Here is a 22,374-nt window from a genome sequence, read left to right as displayed (position 1 = left end):
ATTTTTAGCCACAAATCTGTGGTCCCATCACCAGCTGCCCAGATGTTTGCCTGGCGTCACTTGGCAATTCTCTATTCGCCCTAACATATGTCTCCTATGGAGATAGCTCATTGGTGTGACAAAGACTACAGCTGTTGCTAAATATTATATGAAATACGGATAGATTTCTGCACTATTGAGGACTATTTGTAGTGGAAAGGCTGGCTATGCATTTAATAAATAAATATTTTAAATTATAAAATCTCTGAGGGAATCTAGAATACACCCCAGAATTTCTCAGACTCCATGATTGGGGCAAGCCATTGTCACTTCAGTGCTTACATATTTCTCTGGCCCACAGCTGTGACATACATGTATTAAAATGTGAACTGTCTAGTGGGCTTTTTGAATCCAGATGGGCAGAACATACATGCGTAAAATCAATAGATAAAAAGAGTTTCTATGGGATTTTATTCTAAACCTTTTTTGAAGGGTTGGGTGGGTGTTAAGATCATAGGTCATTCATTATTTCAGACTCACAACAGAGAGGCTGATGAGAGGTTCATTGTCACCAATGGCTTTTTAATTGCACAAGAAGCTCATAGAACTTCCTTCCGCAGGGTCTTGATAGCTAGTCTGAGACTCCCTGAGCCATTCATGAAGAGTCTTATCTAAGTTTAATTTGGAAAGTCATGGTTTTGGCAGGATTCACCTACCCTCTCCTGTTTTCAAGATGCTGAGCCATGCTGCCTGAACAGCTGGACTCTGGAAACTTTCATGTGCCTGAGTAAAGTATATAAGACACAGGCTTGAGATTGCCAGGGCGTGATGATGCAGCATATCCTTGAGCTGCAGTATACTCTGACTGCCCTTGTTTTTACAGTATTTACTAGTTGTGAGGGCTACATGTAGTGGTTGGTCTGAGGCTGCCTGCTGGTGGGCCTCAGTTGGAATAATAGGCTGGGTGTGTGTGTTCAGCTTGGACACCCGCCCTGGCCACATTGAAGTTCTCCACAGTGTCCACATGAAATCTAAACCTTGGTCATTGGTCTGTTGGTAATTCCTCCCTGTAAAGCCCCATAAAGGCAAATCCATTGTAGGACATGTCAAATGGTTACATGTTAAGTAGGGTGACCATATTTGGGAAACCAAAAAAGAGGACACCTAGTGTGTGTGTGGGGAAGCAGCTTTCTGAGTCCTGCAGAAAGTACGTTATTTCCCCGCCACCTTAAAGAACCCGATTGGAGTGGAGGAGGGGAAAGGATTTCATTCTGCACCACCACCATCCACTCCAATTGGGGCCTTTTCTATAATGTCCACGAATGACCCACTTTCCCCTTTAAGACTTCAATTGGAGCTCGGGGTGGGGGAATGATGTGCCTCAAGAAAGCATGTCACTCCCTCCTGCCATGCTAATGGCAGCCTTAAAGGGGAAGGTGTGTCATTCCAAGACATTATTGAAAATTATAGAAAATCCCCCCTGACACCATGGAAAGAACAAAAACCAGGACAAATCCGGGGAAATCCTGACAGTTGGTCACCCTAATGTTAAGACTCCTTTGTAGATGATGATGATGACATTTCTTACCTGCCTTTCCCTTTGGATCGAGGCGGGGAACAACCTTAATACAACAAACTAACGATGACCTGGTCTTCTGTATAAAACAGACACTTCACTCTGGATTCATTGGGTGACTATTCTAATAAGATGCGGAAATGTTTGAGATATATAGATGGAAGATGACAGGGCTAAAAATATATTTCTATTTTTCATCGTTGTCGTTTTATTCTGAATTTCATGAATAAATGTGTTGAGTTCATACGTTTCTTCTCTAATTTCGTTTTCTATCAGGTTATGAGTGCCAGATGAAATCAAACAAGTTTTTTTTTAGGTCAATGAGGCAGACAAATGTTTTCTCTCTGTGTTTTTCTTTTTAGTTATTTTATCAAGTTTGCTGAACTGTGATCATATTGTAAATAACATGGTCAGTCCTGTTTATCCAGGGTGAAAGCCCATTTAGCTTTCATGGATGAGTTAAATGTTTCATTAGGTACCGAATTATCCTTTCGCTGATGCTGATGCGGCACAATTTGCTGATACTGCTGTTATACCTTGTACTTGATTATGTTGATTATGTTGAGGGTGTCTGTTTTTTTATGAATTGGATACTTAGTCCATCTGCTCATATTTCTGAGGAAACAACCAGCTTTCAGAGTTCAGTTTTAAAAGTTTTGTAAGTACCTCTAGGACAAAGCTGAACTTCTTGCTGCCAATATTGTCACCACTGATTTCCTTCTGAATTTTGGCGATATGGCAACAACGCTGCATTTTCTGTTTAAAACCAAATTATGCTCCTGGAAGCCCCGAAGGAGCAAGATTTTGCATTAAAACAAGGTGTCGCAGTGGCCGCAATTTTGGTGTGGCAGAGGGCAGCAAACTGCTCTAGGATAATCCTAAGGTTATGTTTCAGCCTTGTGTACAATATTGTATTTCAGCAGCAAGATTGCCGGTTTTGAAGTTCTGTACGCTCGCTCGCTCGCTCTCCATTTTGTTTTTGGAGGTGGTTTTCTCTAGTAGTTAATTTGCTCTAGTAGTTATATTCTGTGTTCATTTGATTGATTTTCTTTCTTTCTTTCAAACATTCTTAGGGGTGTGTGTCAGATGCATTATAAAACACAGAAAATACCTCAATATAGTTATATCCTACCATGGAATTCATTGTTGGTTTTGTATGGCTAGGATTTATATCTGTAAAGCGAAACAAACTTTTGCAGGTATGTTGCTCACTTTGTGCTTGCCAAGAGCTGTTGTGACTTCTCAGACTTCTGTTCTGGTAATGAAATATACTTACATTCTCCTCTCTCTCTTAAAGAGAAGGAATCAGAACTTCATACATAATTAGATTAGCTGCTTAAATGTTTAACATTAGTACTTGGCTCTATTTTACATGTTTTGCATTCCTACAGATAGACCTTATTATGAAAGGGCAGGGTAATGCGAGGTGTTTGAAAATAAACTTCTTTTCATTTTTTAATTGCTTTTCTTGATTATGCTGGCAATAGCTATTATCATGTTTCACACTCTGAAGAGGGGACAAAATGCTTGTAATTCTCTCTCCCCCCACCCCATAACATACATTATAAAAATATACCCTAGTTTAAGGAGCAGTGTAACCTTTCAGATTTTCAGAGGCAGCAGTTAAGATTCGGCTATTCATTTCATTCTTTCCCACAATTTTATTATGCGCCTTGATTACTTACTAAATTAATTAGAATGTGTATCCCGCCATTACTACATGAGGGAAAAGACTTCTCAGTAAACTATTTCTGGGGTTGAACAAATGGCAGCATGTATGAACTAAGCATGCTTCCCCTAAGGAAGTTGGTGTGTTCAGGAAATGGGAACGTTCAGCAAATAAATAAGAAAACCATTAAAATATACATAGATAAATGACAGTTTGTGCTAATGCAAACTTTTTAAACGTCAATAATACAGAAGTAAAATGATAATACATTTTTTTTATTTATGTATTACTTTTCTATACCACCCAATAGCTCTCTGAGTGGTTCACCAAAATTAAAAAGTCAGTTAAAAAAACATTATTATTTTTCATTTAAAATGCAAAGGGACAAACTACACATTTTGTTAAATGCATTCTAGCATTTAATGTAAGTGTAATTGTAACCAGTAATTCCCACTGCAGGGGCCCTGATCTCCTCAGGTTGACCATGTGATACATCCAACCCAGATGTTACCACTGGAGTTCATAGAAATCCTTGAACTATTGATAGTTCAAATGTTAAGAAAGAACACAATTTAGCCATCCACTTTTGCAATCCTTCCAATGCTGTACAAGAATATCTCTTGGATATTCCCCCTGCTCAAAGAATCCATAACTCTAGGGATATAGCCTAAGGGAACATAAACATCTTTAACAATGGTGATTGTTTTAAAGTCATGTGCACATTCCTAACAATTGCGGACCAAAGTGAATCAATAGTAGAACACACCTAAATCTTATGATTAAGGTCACAGATATATGCATTTTTAGACAGAAAAGAAAGACCTACACCTCACGACATGCATAAGATTTCACCTTAACTGCCCCAACTTCTAAATTACATCTCCATATGTGTTTTTTTAAAAGGAATACAATCTGTTGATTTATTTCCTTATTTTAAAGTTTGATTCCTGAGAATATTCTGTTCATTTGCCCTTCTCTTCTGAACCATTGGGGCCAGAGTTATAATGCTTCTTGTCAAAAGCTCCCTGTAACTACAAGCTCCTCTTTTGCTACTAGATGGGTGGTCCCCTGCTTTGTTCAGAGAGAGCTATTTCCCTTCCACATTGCCCCCCAAAACTTGACCTCTATTTTTTAATAGAAAGCAGAGAGTCAATACAAGATCCAAGACAGACTGAACTGCATTTTATCTGCGAACTCTAGATAACGGATCTTGCATCAATGTGAGCAGGAGTACTGGCCAAGGAAGGGGCATCTAACAATTTATTCTTAACAATGCTGATGCTGCCTGCACTACAAAAATCACTTACAACAAAAAGACCCGGAGTAATAACTTCCCCCTAGCTTTCCTTTTAAAGATCTGGCTGCATGCTCCTGTTCAGTGTATGACTATACAAGCTGTGCATAAATAGATAAATATAAAAAAAAAACCCATTGCAGTCTCTACAAGAGAAATGCTGTTTTATTGTGAATTTAGAAAATTAAATGCTTATCCATCGGTGGAATTATTTATGAATGAATAAGTGTGTATACTTTGTTTAGCTAGCCCATTATCTGCTGTTGGGAAACATTGTTTGCGTTCACCATTATGTTTCTTCTTTCAGCAGCCAAACACTTCTCTGCATTTTTTCCCCTCCTTGCTGCGTTTCGAGTCAATCTTATAACATAAAATATCCATAAGATCGATAATCACAAAAGCTATATATGTATAAAAAAGGCTTACTTTTGTTAGGAGGGACATCTGTGCTTGAACGGTTAGGTTGTTTTTTTGAGGGTTTTTCCCCCCTTTTCTCTTATTTCTTTTACACTAGATAAAGGTTTCTGCGCTCCGGTTCCAACACAACCCCGTACTTAGCTTTTACATTTCATTCCATTTTCATTGCACTACATTTGCAAATGAAAGCATTTTGTTTGTTTCTAGAGCTCTTTGACCTGAACAATTCCATCTTCTTAGTATTTTGTTGGATATGTGCTCTTTTGGAAGCAGGGAAGAAAAAGTAGCATTTTGGTCAGGAGGGTGGAGAATGTCACCTGATAGACCTGAGGCCTCAATAACCTCTTTCTCCATGTATTATTGTGACAAACCATTCCATGCGCTTGTTTCTGTGCATTGTTGGGGGAAGGCTGTGGGAGAGCATCATGCTTTTCACTTCTCCGGTTCTCAGAAAAGGAACAGAAAACAACAGACCTTTGGGAGCCAAAGTAGCAATCTGGATCTTGAAGCATGTTTCCCATATAACTATATAAATAGAAACCAACAACCATTGACCTTGATCTTAAAATGCTTCTTGGAGTGAGCAATGTTTTCAGAAGCCAACATATAAACACTTACATTCGGTCTGGTTTTCTAGTCATTGTTCTGCCGGAGCTCCCTTTTACAATTCTAAAAATAAAATCAGAGGACGGGCTTTAAGAATCACACACACCATTTGAGCATTATTTTGCCTGAGTAGGAAAAGCTATTAAATGCAAATAATTATCTCTGGGAATGTGAAAGTGGGCTTTCTAGGGATAGCTTAGGCCGGGAAATCACTCATTTCAGGCACTGATTTCCCCTTTTGGATTATTGGCCATATAATCCTTTGGGGTCTTGTCTGATTTTATTAGATTGTAAATCATTGATAGGAGCTGGTTTATGTTTAATGCACATACCACCTAGCACAATATTAATCACTTTATAAACTATTATTATTATTATTATTATTATTATTATTATTATCAGAAATTGCCCATAACTAGATTAATTTTGCACAGGGAAATGGGGATCCTTCTACCTGACCTAATGGGATAGCTGTGATTTTGCACATATCTGCTCACTGATGTGCCAGTGTGCCATCATACCACGAAAGATTACACTGGCACCACAGGTTAGTACATCAGCACAGAGGTTCTAGCAATGGGTGTTGGGGGGTAAGCATGCTGACCCGTGGTTAGTCAAAGGAAATGTTTTTCAGCTGAGCATACAGCTCAAATAGCCGCTGTTGCTTCCGCTCTTGTTCACTGTAGTTAAGCTGTTATTGAAGCCAATGCAATTTCTTATGCAATTTTATCCAAAAGTGTCTTGTCGCCCTTAAAATGCCTCTTTCAAACTTCATTCTCCAGCATTTGCTTTCCTTTGTCACCTTTCATTTCCCTTAGGCCCAATAACCGGCAAATGAGAATGAGCTCCTTGTTATTTCCCATTCATTTCAAAATGGAGGCGTGCTAGAAATCGGGGAGAAAGGAGCGGTTGGATTGTGTTTCAGGTTGTTTGAGTATGCTATATTTCCCCCCCGACAAAGCAAAGGAGTCCAGAAGTGGTCATACCTCAGCAGATAAACCTTTGAGTGTTCTTACTTAACATTTTGAAGGCAGACTGTATTAATTGTTTGGCTGTCTTTGTCAGTTCAGTGGCCTCTTTCTCATCATGCTAGCATTCAGGATAGATTATAGGAAGTAGTTCTTTATACAGTACATAGTCGGACTATGGAAGCTGCTACCTCTAGATGTGATGGCCATCAACTAGGGTGGCTTTGAAAGAACGTCAGACAAATTCATAGAGGAGAAGGTTAAGAATGGCTAATAGGTGTTAATAATACCTCCAGGATCAGAAACTCTCCATACCAATTTCTGCGAAACACATTATTGCACTCATGCCCTGCTTCTGGGCTTCTTAGAGGCATCTTGCTGGCCGCTATGGGAACAGAAAACCAAACTAGATATACCTCTGGTCTGATGTAGCAGGGCTCTTCTTGTATCTCCAAATCACATTGCTTCTCCATTTACAAGACTTTCAAAGTCCTTATTTTCTTCTTTGTACCACCTTTTAGAATCCATTTCTTGCTCTGGCCGCATCGTACTGTATAATCAATTTCACATCTCCCCAGTTATCCTTCTCTCTTGTCATATCTCCGCTCTCAGGTCATGTTAGAATGCCTCTGCTAAAAACAGCCTTCTCTCTCCATCCCTCTATGCTGTGAATCATTCATGTCACTCCTCTTCCTTCATCCTTTCTCTGGCTTCCTGTCATGCTTTGTAAAATAAATAAATAAAAAATTTAAAGGCTCTAGTCTTGTCATTTAAAGCTTTTTTGCTTCATAGACCTTAAGAAAGGGCCGTAGCACACATTACAATTCGCTTTGGTGAGCGAGCAATAAACTGTGATATGTATGTATGTGCATGTATGAATGTGTTTGTGTCTATACATCTATACAATTTCCCTAAACATTCAACCCCCTTCCCCCACAAATTCCAGTATCAGAGGCAGTAAGCCTATATACACCAGTTGCTGGGGAACTTGGGCAGGAGGCTGCTGTTGCACCCGAGTCCTGCTTGTGGGTTTCTGGTCGGCAACTGGATGTCCACTGTATGAACAGAGTGCTGGACTAGATGGACCCTTGATCTGATCCAGGAGGGCTCTTCGTAAATAATCTTATATGATCTCCCATCAAATCATGTTCCATTCCCACGTCATTTCCTTCCCAGATTTCCCCCAAACTGATTTTCCCTGTGCTGCCACCCCCGCCAAAGGTTTGCTGTCATTTTTCTTTTTACAAAAAGAAAAGGAAGTAATTTCCCCCACCACTGTTGCATAAGGAAGAAAGAAAACACCCGTTTATTTTTCTTATTCAGCCAGCTCTGCCCCTCCTCCATCTCTTACTTGCAGCGGCCCTAAATCGTGCCAATGAAAAGTTCTTTCTGTCTCCCGCATGAGAAGGCAGGTGAGCAAAGGTATGAGATTAGAATGTAAGCCTATGCGGCAGAGTCTTGCTATTTACTGTTTTACTCTGTACAGCACCATGTACATTGATGGTGCTATATAAATAAATAATAATAATAATAATAATTTTCAAAACGAGTGGCTGCTTGCTACAGTCTTGCAGCCACCCACCACAATGAGCCCATCTGCTTCCTTTCTGCTACCACCTAATTTACAGAATAGCCCAGGCACCCACCTGGTGCTCCATCATCATGCTGGGACCCTCTAGATACTTTTGGACTCCTACCAGCATCAGCCCCTGCCAGCATGACCAAGGGTCAGGGGTGGTGAGAGTTGCAGCCCCAAAACATCTGGCTGGCAACAGGTTGGGGGAAATGGATCCATCGGAGCAAGGAGGGTTCCGAGCCTGCAATATCCTTTCCCATCTCTGCTTGAAAACACATGAAAAAGCAGAGGTGTCTTCAGATAATAAATGAAAATGAAACCAAACAAACCAATCATTTTCAGGCTGGCTCTCCCTGTTCCTATGTTGTCCTTTAATCCTTCCCTCCCACCCACGCGTTATCAAATTTCTGACTTCTCCATGGATTATTTCTATTATAGCATCAGTCACACAATTGGAAGCAGATGAATAGGTAGCAACAAGAACTACTCCAGCAGCCATTTACAATGTGGATCAATTTTGTTTAAAATAGAAAAGCAGACTGCAGGTGAACTAGTATGGGAGATTCAGGTTTAAATCTGCTAGCTGGGGAGCCTTGAAAAGAGACACTCACCATCCCATCTGTTTGTGGCGAGTCCACAGATAAATAAGGCTAAGAGTTTAAGGGAGCATTGCGCTGATATACGTACCCTAAGGAATGCTCTTGGGAGTTAGAGCTTTTCTACATGAGGCTGTAAATCCACTGTATGTACTCTCAGGTTTCATTGCAGAGTTAAGATTTGAGCACTATATGAGGAGTGTTTTCTTTTCAGCCACGTAATCTCTAGGTGGCACTATAGCATAGTAGGATAACCCAAATACACGAGTGGAAGAAGCAGCTTCATTCACCTTTACAATTAAATACCACATTTTCCCTTTTCTAAAAAATAACTTGCCCCAAGTGCTCATTAAAAACATAAGTGAAAGTAGAAGGTCACAAAACCATCTAAAGAATGTGTGAACAACTGTGAGTAAGGAATGGTGAGTACACAATCCATGCCTCGTGTAGAAAAGCCCTTAGCCTGAGCTGTCTACAGATTCAAATCTCATCTTTGCTACTAATCCAGCAGTTCGGTTTAGGATTAAGGTCCACAGGTGTTAGACTACAACTCCCATCATCAGAAAGAATGGCTAATGGTGCTCTCTGGTGCTGCCTAAGGCAACCTTTCCCAAATTTGGGCCCACAACAACAATTGGAGACCCAAGGTTGGGGAAAGTCTGTCCTGAGCAAACCAGCCTCAGTCTTTGCTTTGCACTATGGGGTGGTGACCAGCTCCTCTTAGCCCTCCCCCTGTGACAATTCTCTTGTCATGGCAAAGTAAAGACCCACAGCCTCAAAACTGAGCTATATAGTCTCCATAAAAGCCTTTCAGCTTTGGCTTACTACAAACGGCCTTGGAAAGTTTTCTCAGTTTCAGAAATGGTTTGGTACATGACATGGGGAGACGGCTGTTTTGTCAACCTCCGCCCACGGCCCTCCTGGGCCACATGGAACTAGTTGTGTGGTTCTTTGGATCCAGGAGGCCAATGTATGTGAAACACTCTGGTGTTATAGAAATGTGAAGTATTATCACAGAAATGTTGTATTCCAGTAATGAAAATGCCTCAAATGTATTGTTAACTGTGGGGCTGAAAACTGCACATCAGCTATGTGACAGATTCGGAAGAGAGAATTCTGTCCATTTCACCAGAAAATGGACTCTTGATCTTTGCCGCTAGATTTTCATGTACAGCAAGGCACCTTTTAAATTACATTTCCGTGTGATCCCACAAAACCTGCCTGCTCCTTCCTCCTGAGAGAATACTACCTTTGTGCACATTGATGAGGATGTTTCTCTTGCTTTAGTATATCATAAAAATATATAGCCCTCCTCACCATCCATGGCACTGATCACCTATTTTAAATTCCTTCTGAAATGCAGGCTGTCATACTGCAAATTCCATCATTAAATTCCATCATAATGTTATTTTGCTTTGCTGGCTGGGTAAAATTATTTAAACTACCTGGCTCCCCCTGCTGGTTGTCCGGAGCAGGATACAGTAATTGGAGTAACTTTGAAGGGCTAACTGGTAATGTTACCCAACTATGGTGCTGGCATGATTTAACTAACGTTGAATAAGATTACATGCTCCTGCCAGCCAGTGATTTGATAGTAAAACTTATATGAAAAGCTACCTGAGCATTCTTTAGATAAAATGTCTCACGGCTATATATATTTTTTCAAGTGAAAAATTCTGATGATGTGCCAGATGCTACATTTCTTTGCCAAAAGAAGCCCCTCGCTGCGCATCGGGGGAAGGTCAGGTCAGTGACAGAGTCTGAACTCCCAAATTGCTCTTTGAGCACAAAGAGTTGTCAGAAGACGAGTTCAGAGTGGAGAACAGAAATCACGCCTGCTTTTGAGCTGAGCTGTAACTGGAAAGCTATAGAATAACATGCTGGCTTAATTTGCACAACACTGCAATATTGGGAAATTGCCCCCAGATGTTCCTGAAGTTAGGGGTTGGTTCCAGGGCAAGCATTTTTAAAATATTTTTAAAGTGGCAGTGATAGAGGTCATGCCTTTGTTTGAAAGGGCAAGAGAAATGTTGCAAAACTAGAATTTGATTCATTTAAACATATGTGCTTTAAACTTGTCCACCACTCAGCACTGAGACAGGAGGAAGGAGGAAGGAGGAGGAGGAGCAGGAGAAGGAGAAGAACCAAACCTTACTGTACTGGATAATTTTTGACCAGTCTCCAATATTCCATGCTTGGGCAAAGTGACAGACCATCTGGTAGTTCTGGATGACGTGGATTATCTAGATCCATTTCGGCCTGGCTCCGGGCCTTGTTATGGGGCAGAGGCTGTTTTAGTTTCTGGGCTGGAGTCCCAGTTTTTAGACACTCACAGAGTAAACTCCTCAGCCCTGAGTTGTGGTAGCAAGACAGGCTTCTCAGGATCTGGGAACTTCTGAATAATGGAGTTCTCAAGGGTTGGTGTTGCGGGTAATTCCTTCCACCGCACCTATCACCTCCTCAGAGTTGGTGGTATCATCCCCGAACATGGGGTGTCTGGTTCCAGGGCCATTGCATCAGGCTAAACAGAGAAGTGGTGCTAGTTAAACCTCTCTTTGGTTCTGGGACAGGACCACAAGCAGGATCTAGTGATTTTTTAAAAAAAAATATAGAAAGGTGATCTGGACTTGGCTTTAGTCCTTCTACTTTGCAATGAAATAAGTGTTGGGCATATTGACCAGTATTCCTTCCAAATGTAAACTTAAAGGCTGCTTTTTCTATTTTTTTGGACCAAGTGAACAATTTATGGCTGGATTGCTACAAGCACATCCAGGCTGAGTTTGGGATGGAGCCTACATCAATATGACCAGTTGGTTGTACAAATTATCTTTTTCATCCGAAAAGAAACTGGTAATACACTGCCTAATTATAGGGCTCTGCGTTACATATTTGTTACATGTTTGCTAATAACTATTTCTTCAATTGATGTCCTACAGGCCAATCACGGAGCATTCTGATGAGTTGAACAATGCAACTTATTATGCTCTATAGCACCACTAAGCACATTAGTTCTCCATTAGATAAAAGAGCCAGTGTTATTCTACTGTTATGTCAAGATTCAAAGGAAATATATTAGGTCTTTATCAGCATCATCTTAACCCCACATGTTCAGAAACCATTATCAGATGACTAATTTTGCTAATAGGCTTCTTCTAGGATGCAGTATGAATGAAAATGAAAGAAACACAAATGCTATTCCACATTGTTCCCGTTGCAATTAGTAATAAGTAGCAAATGAAGCCCGGCCTATATCCACCTCGTGCAGCTACAATAAAGCCGCCCCTATTCCTGTGCTTATCTGTTTACTGCACAAAGAGGCTCTCTTCCAGACTGAACTGCTAGAGGTCACCGCAATGTCCTCATTTGTTCTTTGGCTGCTTTTGAAGCAGTTGAAGGACTGAGAAACAGTCTTCATGGCATTGCAGGTGGGGGGCGAACCTTATTGCCAAATTAATACCTTGTCTATTGACCTTTCAGCGTGCACCATTTCGTTCTGATCACAGCTACTGTTTTAAACCGAAGGAGACGGTCCTTCTACTGTTAGGTCCCATGCGTCAGAGACGATGACTTGGTAGCAGCAACGGCCTTTAAAATCTCCCCAAAAAACATTCTAAATAACTCTGAGCAGCTTTCCTATATGAATACAGATTCGTATTTTGCCAATGGCTCGTGATATGAAGGAACAGAATTCTCCTTTTCCATCATATTAGGGAAAATATTTATTTGTATTTATTTATTATTTTATTACATAGATTTATATACCACTTCCCACATGGGTATCAAAGTGGTGAATGGGCATAAATATGGGCGTAAAGTGGCAAAGGTAGTGCTTTGGAGAGAGCCAGAATGTTCCTCCAGCTCCCTTAATTGTTCCTTCTTCATAAAAGTTTGCAGCTATCATTTCCCCTTCTCAGCTGCTGCTACAGTGGTGTTTCCCCTGCTTTCTCCATCCTCAAGTGGTCGCAGCCCATCAGTGACCACAAAGTGAACACGATAACATTGTGTTAACAGTATGGAGCTAATCAGATTTGGCTACCAGATCATGTACTGAGGGCAAATCTCAAATTGAGAATGAGTGCTCTGCTTCCTAGATTGATCGCATGGATTATTCCAGCCAATAGGAACACCGATTGCCTTTACATGAAATGGTTTCATGGGTAAACATTTTTGCTTCTCTTCCCTTTTTGACGTCATCTCTGAATAATTATCAGAAGGGGACATTTTAGTTCCCATGAAAAGTATTTTGTGAGAACTGAACAGCCCTTGGGTCCATCAGTCACACTGTACTGTAACCTATTTTAAGACCTTAAGACCATATATGAATGTATTCCTTTCCCACCGCTTCTATGGAAACATGAGTTTCTTTCATATCTTCATAATAGTGTACAATTAAGTCTATTGTATATTATTTCCGAGCACAAACGCGATAGCCAAGTTTCATATTGCTTACTTCAATTTATCCCACATTCCTATTTTTGGAATGAAGAAAATATTCCCTTATATCTTCAACGCCTCCGGGCATTGTATACTTTCAATTAAACTAGCAAAAAGAAAAAAAAAAGGGGGGGGAGATGAAAAGTTGAATAAAGGCTGATATACTTTACATATAACGCTCTGCCATTGGTTTTTATGATTCTGTCCAATGAATTCTTCCGTTTCATTGAATTTTACATTGAATCTGCATGTCACTCTTTCTACTTAATTTGGCTTGGGAAAAGGGCTTCTAAGGAACTGGGTAGGTCTAGAGTAGTGAATTCCAAGTATCCCACATCTCTGGCACTAGCTCTGGAAATCTGGGCTGGTGTGGTGCTGTGGTGCTTCTCATTCTTGTCAGGCACGGCCGTAGTCAAATACAGCAAGTCTTAAAATCTCTTCACTGGCTGCCAATTAGTTTCCGAGCAAAGTATAAAGTGTTGGTTATCACCTTTAAAGCCCTACATGGATTGGGTCCAGGTTACCTGCAGGATCACCTTCTCCCATACAATCTGCCCCGCACACTCAGGTCCTCTGGGAAAAATCTACTTCAGCTACCAAAGACTAGATTAACAACTGTTACCCAGAGGACCTTCTCTTCTGCTGCTCCCAGACTGTGGAACGGCCTGCCAGAGGAGATTCGTCAACTTAACAGGCAACTAGCATTCAAGAAAGCTATCAAAACTGATCTCTTCCGGCAGGCCTATCCAGTGGAATTTAAAGATGTTTTAAAAATGTTTTTAGGATGATTTTTAGGATGTTTTTAACAATGTATATTATGTTTTGGAAACCAAAACATGTATATGATATTTTGGAAACCAAAAAGAAGGACAACATGGTCGCCATGTTAAAATTATTTTTTAATTTTTTAAAAAACCCCTCAAACTTTTTAAAAAATCCTAAAACTCAATGGATGGACAGATCTGTTTCAACCTTGGCATAGCTAAAGTCCTTGTTAAGAGCAATCATGGTGCCAAGTTTCATCTCTTTATCTTTAAAAATAACATTTTTTTAAAAAAAAATTAAATCCTCAAATTTTAAAAAATTCCTAAAAAGTCAACGGATGAACAGATCTGTTTCAAATTTGGTATGGCTAAAGCTCTACCTATCATGGTGCCAACTTTCATCTCTTTATCTTTAAAAATGACTATTTTAAAAATAATAATTTTAAAACCTCCATTTTAAAAAAAATTCCTAAAAAGTCAATGGATGAACAGATCTGTTTCAAATTTGGTATGACTAAAGCCCTTCCTAAGAGCTAACATTGTACCAAGTTTCATGTCTTTATCTTAAAAAGTGACGGAGTTATAAGCATTTTTGTTAATTCCCATTAGAGCTGCTCTTTGAAAAAAACTGGATTTCCCCTCCCCCTCCCGGATTTGTCATCAAAAACCCGGGCAAATCCGGTCATATGGTCACCCTATTTTAATTGAGTATTATAATTTTATCGTTTATTGTTGTTCCCGCCTCGATCAAAATGGAGAAGCGAGCCAAAGAAATTTATTTATTATTATTATTAACTAGATAGTTCATTCTTTATGAGGGCCAAGTTATAAGGGCCAAAGCCTCTAGACAAATCCTCACTTAATCAATGACCTCCTAGTATTCTTAGGTTGGAATCCAAAGAAACTTACAATTATTTTCACATGAATGGTGTGTGTGTGTGTGTGTGTGTGTGTGTGTGTGTGTGTGTGTGTGTGCATGGACTAGAGTTCCTTGACAATCACCCCACCCCCGCCCCCCAAAAAAGCTTTTTATTTTTAATGGTGGGGAGTTTAAAAAGCAGTTTAGTATATAGATGGGCAGGCAATGCAGGGAGAGGGGGAAGAGACAAAACTTACATTCAAAGAAAAAAGGAACCAAAAATGTTCTTGTACCCCAGGAACTGTTTGGATCTTGACCTTTTTATTGTGTACATTGTTCGTCCTTAATATTAAGACCACAGTAAAAAAAAAAAAAAACCTAATCAGAAAACAAAAACAGTTCTGACCCATATATGACTGTGTGCACATTTATTTTCTGTTTTTCTCACCCGCGTGTCACATTTTAAAACATTGTTCTACTGAATGTCTAAGGCTGCAATCCTGTTTAGCCTGGATAAAAAAAAGATTAAGGGGAGACATGATAGCACTCTTCAAATACTTAAAAGGTTGTCACACAGAGGAGGGCCAGGATTTCTTCTTGATCATCCAAGAGTGCAGGACATGGAAAAATAGGCTCAAGTTACAGGAAGCCAGATTCTGGCTGGACAGTGCGACAATGGACCCAGTTACCCAGGGAGGTCATGGCCTCTCCCATACTAGAAGCATTCAAGAGGCAGCTGGACAGCCATCTGTCAGGGATGCTTTAAGGCGGATTCCTGCATTGAGCAGGGGGTTGGACTCTATGGCCTTATAGGCCCCTTCCAACTCTACTATACTAGGATTCTAGGATTCTATTTACCTGGAGTAAGCCCCACTGAACTTAATGGCATTTAGCTTGTGAGTAAATAATGTATAGGATTGCACACTCAGGGAACTAAATATGCCACAAACGTTTTTCCCACTCTCTATGGTTTCATGATAGATTTTTGCACCAGTGATTGAAAGAATTGCAACCTTGCAGTTGCCAGTCCTAACTTGCATTGGCTCATAATGGCGAATTTTATAACGCGACACCACCTTAATGTAGAGTGTTTGATGAGCCAGTTTGGATTTTCATTGGTTTAGATGTAGTTTAATTTTCTTTTCCCCTGTAACTCTTTTATTGCAATCCTTATTTTTAGCAATCTTTTATTATACTCTTTTCCACGTAGAGAAAACAATGCTGTGTTTTCCCCCCAAATGAATAGCTGGAAGCAAAGCAATAACATATTGGTATTTTAATTCACTTATTAAATACATGCACTGAAATTTTTAAAAAGAAACAAGCCTACGATGGCAGCTTTTTTTTTTCCTTGCCATTTTTTTTTCCTAGTGTGTGCCGAGCATTGCATAAGCTAAATTATTTACAGTTTGTAGACTCACAAAAGAGAAGCAGATTTGGGTTATTTACTTTTCTGATAAGGAAAGAGGATTGAAGTTGCTGTGATATCTGCTTTGTTAATTTCGTATTTGTTCCCTGGTGTATAAAAATCTTTTTAAAGAACTCACTCAAGTACTGGCAGGCTCTTTTGAAACCACATGGAAGTAGTAAGATTAAACAAAACATGAAAAGATCTTAAAAATATAAGTCAGCAAATGTTTGATAAAAATAAAAGTGCTTGGTAGTAGGGGAAAAAACAGTTTGAGTTCAATTTATTTGTTCTCTGGGAACGGGCCCTCTTGCGTTTTGCTTATGACATGAACCTTCATGTACTGAACTAAAAGGGGTTTGCATAATATAATGAAACTGAGCAATAGTAAAGCACTATTGAAGAGATATTCCGTAATGAGAGGATGGAGATTGACTGTAAAGTTGGAATGACATTTTGAAGTTTTGCTGGTTGATGAAAATAGGGACACTTTTGGTCACTTGGAACACCTCCTATCAGGTATCACTGCAAGAGCCCTACCCCCACCCCACCCCAGACATGGGAGGTTGTGGTTGACTCTTCTCCACTTGCTGTAGACGGCATTTTGTACTTGTATTTTTCCTACACCTTGTCCTGTAGTGATTTCTGAAGCAAGTGTGTTAATAAACTGACCATAACAGGGTTTGCTAAAGACAGAAAAGAAAGAAAGAACAATGATTAATGGGCCATTTAAATCTTAATTCTCATGGTTTTGATAGTACATATTATAAAATAGTGGCAACTTGGACACTTTCGGCAACATTTACTCTCTGGATAGACGGCTTTTTCAGCAACATTTACTCTCTGGGGATGGATAGCATTTTGTGTTTAGGCAACCAAGAAAGATCAATTTACCCATCACAGTGTGGATGACTGTGACCAGTTGAGCTGTGTGCCTTGTGCAGTCTTCTGTCTAGCTGCTGTGGATGGATATCCTCAAGGCCCAGCAATTCCTTCCAATGGTTCTTTATTTTAAAACCAGACTTTGGCCAGACCTACAAATGGAGGATGCCTTCATTGCAGAGGACTGGTCTGTGCCAACCATTCAAATAGAGGACTATCCTGTGTAAAAGAAGTCACATAGCCACCTGCCTACTAGGGTTCCCCAGAAGGGATCATGTAGGTACTGCTTAAAGCCCTACATGGTTTGGGTCCAGGCTACCTGCGGGATCACCTTCTCCCATACAATCCACCCCACACACTCAGGTCCTCTGGGAAGAATCTACTTCAGCTAGTACAAACTAGATTAACAACTGTTACCCAGAGGACCTTCTCTTCTGCTGCTCCCAGATTGTGGAATGGCCTGCCGGAGGAAATTCGTCAACTTGACAGTCTTTTAGAATTTAAAAAAAGCAATAAAGACTGATCTCTTCCGGAAGGCCTATCCAGTGAAATTTTAGAATGTTTTAAATATGTTTTAATGTTTTAAAGATGTTTTAATCATGTGCGGTATGCTTTTAATCAGTTTTAATGTGTATTTTATATCATGTTTTTATACTGTTTGTTTTATACTTTGAATGGTTTTAGTTTTCGTGAGCCGCCCAGGGAGCTTCGGCTGTTGGGCAGTGTAAACATGCAAATAATAATAATAATAATAATAATAATAATAATAATAATAATAAAGGCCCCCAGCCCAGGTTGGGGTCTGGGATGCCTTCCAGGTAAGCAAGTTGGGTTCATATCATTGGTATGTGCTGTGATGAACCAAAGAGTCCTGCTATGCTCAACGTAGTCCCAGCACATGGCTGGATGATGGGATCAAACAACAGCCGGGCTGTCTGATGACTGGATCCTGGTTTTATGCCACACTAACCTCTCTGACCTGTGGCCAATAAAAGCTGGGACCACAACTTCAGCCCATGTGCTGTTGTTGCTGCTCCATGCCTGGCCCACATTGACAGCAGAAATAACAATTGTTGATGTGTATGTTGCTACTAAGCCGGGCCGGCAATATATTCATGGGGGATTTGTTTTCTTGTTTGTAGATGCCGACCCCTCATCTGCTGCTGTGGCTCCTGTCACCGTAATTCCTCCACATAATACAAGTGTAGTAGCCGGGAGTAATGAAGCCATCCTGGAATGTGTGGCCAATGGAAGGTAATGTAAAAACAGGAGTACATGCTTCGCTTTTTTCCAGGAAGTGGGGAATCTGGATCTAGTTAGCTGGATTTCATTTCTAATTGCCACTTCCCTGTGAAAGCAGAGGCGTTCCTATTAATTAGTCCACACCTAAACTGAGTTACCATAAAAATAACTTCTGCATAGCTGAGTTCCAAAATAGTGCGGGTTTTTTTGTTTGGTTGGTTTTTTTTTTACTATGATATAGGTTAATTCCCCCTGAGATAGGGGAAGGGGGCGCAAGTTAAAAAAAGAACTGTGTCAGTATTATTTATTTATTATTTTATTTCTAAAATCAGAAAACCAAAGATGGGTAACTTGACTACAGTGTTAACAGGTTTAAAATTAATCATGGAATTGTCAATCAGGTTACTTTTTAATGCATTTGTCTCCATGGTCCCGTATATAAGTTTGAACAAGGGAAGTCAAGCCGTGATTGATGAGGAAGGCTTTGGGCACTACAACAATGTTAAATGCCAGGAGCCGGAATGCTTTTTAAAAATCAGCTGTTTGAAAATTTTGCCTTGAATGGGGGGAAGCGTGCACCGTAGGGGAGAGAGAAAGGAGGATGTGAAAAATTTTGAGGGCCAATTGATTACTTCTTCCTTGTGAAAGCAGAGACATTCTTGATAATAGGTAATACAGCCTCCAAAATTGAGTTATAATTAAAGTTCCTCCCATACAGCTGTGTTCCCTGAATAGTGTTTTGTTTTTAACACCCTTTGTTTAGGCAAACCAAATCATTACCACTTAAAATTTCCATTGCTATAACAATTAGCCATGCCTGCTCCATGGCACTCTGGTAGCCCGTTCCCTCCCCACACACACTGCATCCCCCGCTTCTCTGAGGCCTGCTTCTACTTAAGACCTCAGAGTTGCATCTGGATTTATTTCTAAGCGTCCAGTGCTCAATATGCCTGTAGTCCTGGAAGAGTTAGGTGAGTCATATGTTCAGTGTGTTATTACTGCAGATAACATAATTCACAGTAATAATTGGTGTGACTTTTACCCTCACAGGCCCACTGAGAAATTAAGCGTAGCCTGGAAGAGGAACGGGATCAAAATAACCGGTGGAGTTAGCAGTTTTGGGAGGCGTCTCGCCATTGCCAACCCAACCTCTGCTGACGTTGGGATGTACGTCTGTGAGGCGCAGTTGAGAGACAGCCCTGTTGAGCCTGAGAGAGCGAAAGCTTTCCTGTCTATCCTGGGTAATACTCCTTTTCTTTTTGAACCAAAGTACAACAGGAAACAGAAATGGTTATTTTAGTATTTCACTGACCTTACAGTTGAACGTTTCCCCAGAAAAATAGAACAAAAGAGGTGATGTTGAGTTATCTTCCAAATTAATTCAGCCTTTCTTCTTTATGAATACAAATTCATCAAGGATATTCTTTCCCTTAACATTGATGTTATGCATAATACATTGTAAATCTTCAACTGTGATCATGAAACTGGAAGTAACAGAGTTGGTAAAATACTTAGCAAGCAGCGTATATGTCTTCGTTTCTAGCTGTATGAAGCCCTGATTAAGCCATCTCATTCCTGGAGGAGGTTTTGGGAAAGTATTCACAAGAAAATGAGAAGAGCCCTGAGGCTGGATCAGACCAAGAGTCCATCTAGTCCAGCACTCTGTTCAGCCAGTGGCCAACCGACTGTTGGCCAGGGACCCACAAGCAGGACATGATGCAACAGCACCCTCCCACCCATGTTCCCAAGCAACTGGGGTATACAGGCGTACTGCCTCTGATACTAGCGGTAGCACATCTTCTATATTTGTTGATTTCTATCACCTTCTACATTTGATGGTTTCTAGAGGGGTAACCATGCTAGCCTGTTGCAGAAAAGAAACTACAGTCTTGTGGCACCTTAAAGACTAGCACATTTATTATGGTATAAGCTTTTGTGGACTACAGTCCACTTCATCAGATGCATTAAGTGTTATCCTGAGTTTCAGGTATATATACACATGGTACTGGTGATGGCCATGGTGGGTTGTGTAATCAGTGAGATAAGAGGAAAATGTAATGCAGAAAGTAGAGACAGTGATAATTATGTTATTAACAGCGGCCATTCACACAAAAAACCCCACCTTACTGCTCATAACACAAACATTCTCATGTTGCATAAGCCAATTAACACATATCGTGTGATTTTGTAAAAAGTTACTTTTATCACGCTACATGAGTTGCTTGGTTTACCAAGATATTTGTGTTATAAGCAACAACTGTTTTGTGAATAGCCACTGTTAAAAACATAATTATCACTATCTGTACTTTCTGTCTTTTCACTATCTGTAATTTCTGCCTTTCATTTCCCTCTGATCTCACTGTTTACAATCTCCCCCCCCCCACCAAATGCTGCCCCACAACCACGTAAATATATCCTTGTAAACCAGGATACAGTGGTGGCTGGTGCCCACTGGTGCTCGTGGGTCAGAGGACAGGGCAGATGCTCAATATTCTACTGAGATTGCCGGTAGAATCACACAAGGAGAAGACCTTGTGTGGCACTTGGAAACAGCAAATGTACCTGGTTGTGGGGGATTTCTCTGCTGCAAGTGGGCAGGAAACAGGCAGGGGGTCATTGCCCCATCTGCCCCAAATATAGAGCCACCCCTGCCGGGATAACACTTCATGCTTCTGAAGAAGTGAACTGTAGTCTTTGGGGTGCCACAAGACTCTTTGTTGCTGTTTTCTACTTGTGAATGCTAGTAGAGCATTTTGTGAACCGCCCAGAGAGCTTCGGCTATTGGGCGGTATAAAAATGTAATAAATAATAAATAGATAGATAGATAGATAGAGGAAATTGAGTCCTAAGAGAAAGAAGTGTCATGAGCCTCTGTGCTCCACAAGACACTGTTCCTGGCACATCCTCCTTTCTTTTTTTGGTCATCTTTGCTGATAGGCTGGCACACAGAGACTTGTGCCTTTGAGGTAGCTTAGCTCCAATGCCTGGCAGTCCTAGAACTTGGGACATTGCCAAGCAAATTACGCATAATTAAGGGACGTTTCATTTATTGGCTGCAGACGTTGGTTTATCTTTATGTGAACAAGGCTTGATATGGGTATAAACTTAAAAGATTTGGAGTATACATCTAAAAATTGTAATGTATGTAGTGTCCATAAGGCATTCCCATAAGCCGGACCATAAGGAAAGCTGAGCGAAGGAAGATAGATGCTTTTGAACTGTGGTGTTGGAGGAAGATCCTGAGAGTGCCTTGGACTGCAAGAAGATCAAACCAGTCCATACTCCAGGAAATAAAGCCAGACTGCTCACTTGAGGGAATGGTATTAAAGGCAAAACTGAAGTACTTTGGCCACATAATGAGAAGACAGGATACCCTGGAGAAGAGGCTGATGCTAGGGAAAGTGGAAGGCAAAAGGAAGAGGGGCTGATGGATGGATGATATTCTGGAGGTGACAGACTTGACCTTGGGGGAGCTGGGGGTGGCGACGGCCGACAGAAAGCTCTGGCATGGGCTGGTCCATGACGTCACGAAGAGTCGGAAGCGACTGAACGAATAAACAACAAAGCAAGCCAAAAATAGCATCACACAGCCTCTTAAAGGGGCTCTGCCTTGTGTGGCGTCAGTGTCTTGGCCTGTTGCTTATTCCTGCATCCCGACCCTTGCAACAAGAGTCTTCCTAGCCTTCAGGCATCATTGTAAGGGAGATGTGTTGTTATTTAAAAATGTAGATGGCTTGTGCACAGCTCACACACTTTGCTTGTCCCTGTAATTCTTGGGTTAAATGACCGAGGAATTGCCATTGTAACGTGTGAACCGGGTCACTAAATACACCCGCACCTTGGCCTCTATGTTAAGAGTTGAAATGTCTATCAAGCCCTGCAAATGCAATAAATGCAGCACATGGCCTCTATTATATTCAGCTGATCTCCCCTGACCCCCTTTAAGATGGCTGTGTAAGTTGTGCTACACTTTTATTCATTGCTCTCTTTTATTTTTGAATGTACTCTGCGAAATTTGGGTTTAAGCTTCTTCTTCTTTGCTTTGTTTTATGCCTTCAAATTATCCACCTCCCTTTCCTTTAAAAAAGAAGGAGCCAATTTCAG

General features: G+C 40.6%; 1 protein-coding gene across 2 annotated transcripts in view; it reads left to right on the top strand.

Moving 5' to 3' along the window:
- The window catches only part of SDK1 (sidekick cell adhesion molecule 1), a 563,777-nt gene that overhangs the window by 274,435 nt on the left and 266,968 nt on the right, over positions 1-22,374 (top strand). For both annotated transcript variants that reach the window (XM_063143659.1, XM_063143658.1), the window contains exons 6-7: positions 18,171-18,282; positions 19,321-19,511. In XM_063143659.1, the coding sequence (XP_062999729.1) occupies positions 18,171-18,282; positions 19,321-19,511 (303 nt within the window). The remainder of the gene's footprint in view (positions 1-18,170; positions 18,283-19,320; positions 19,512-22,374) is intronic.

Source organism: Elgaria multicarinata, chromosome 17 (genome assembly GCF_023053635.1).
Source record: "Elgaria multicarinata webbii isolate HBS135686 ecotype San Diego chromosome 17, rElgMul1.1.pri, whole genome shotgun sequence".
NCBI lineage: Eukaryota > Metazoa > Chordata > Lepidosauria > Squamata > Anguidae > Elgaria > Elgaria multicarinata.
Note: the sequence above shows the minus strand (reverse complement) of the source record. Positions and strands in the feature narration are given on the sequence as shown.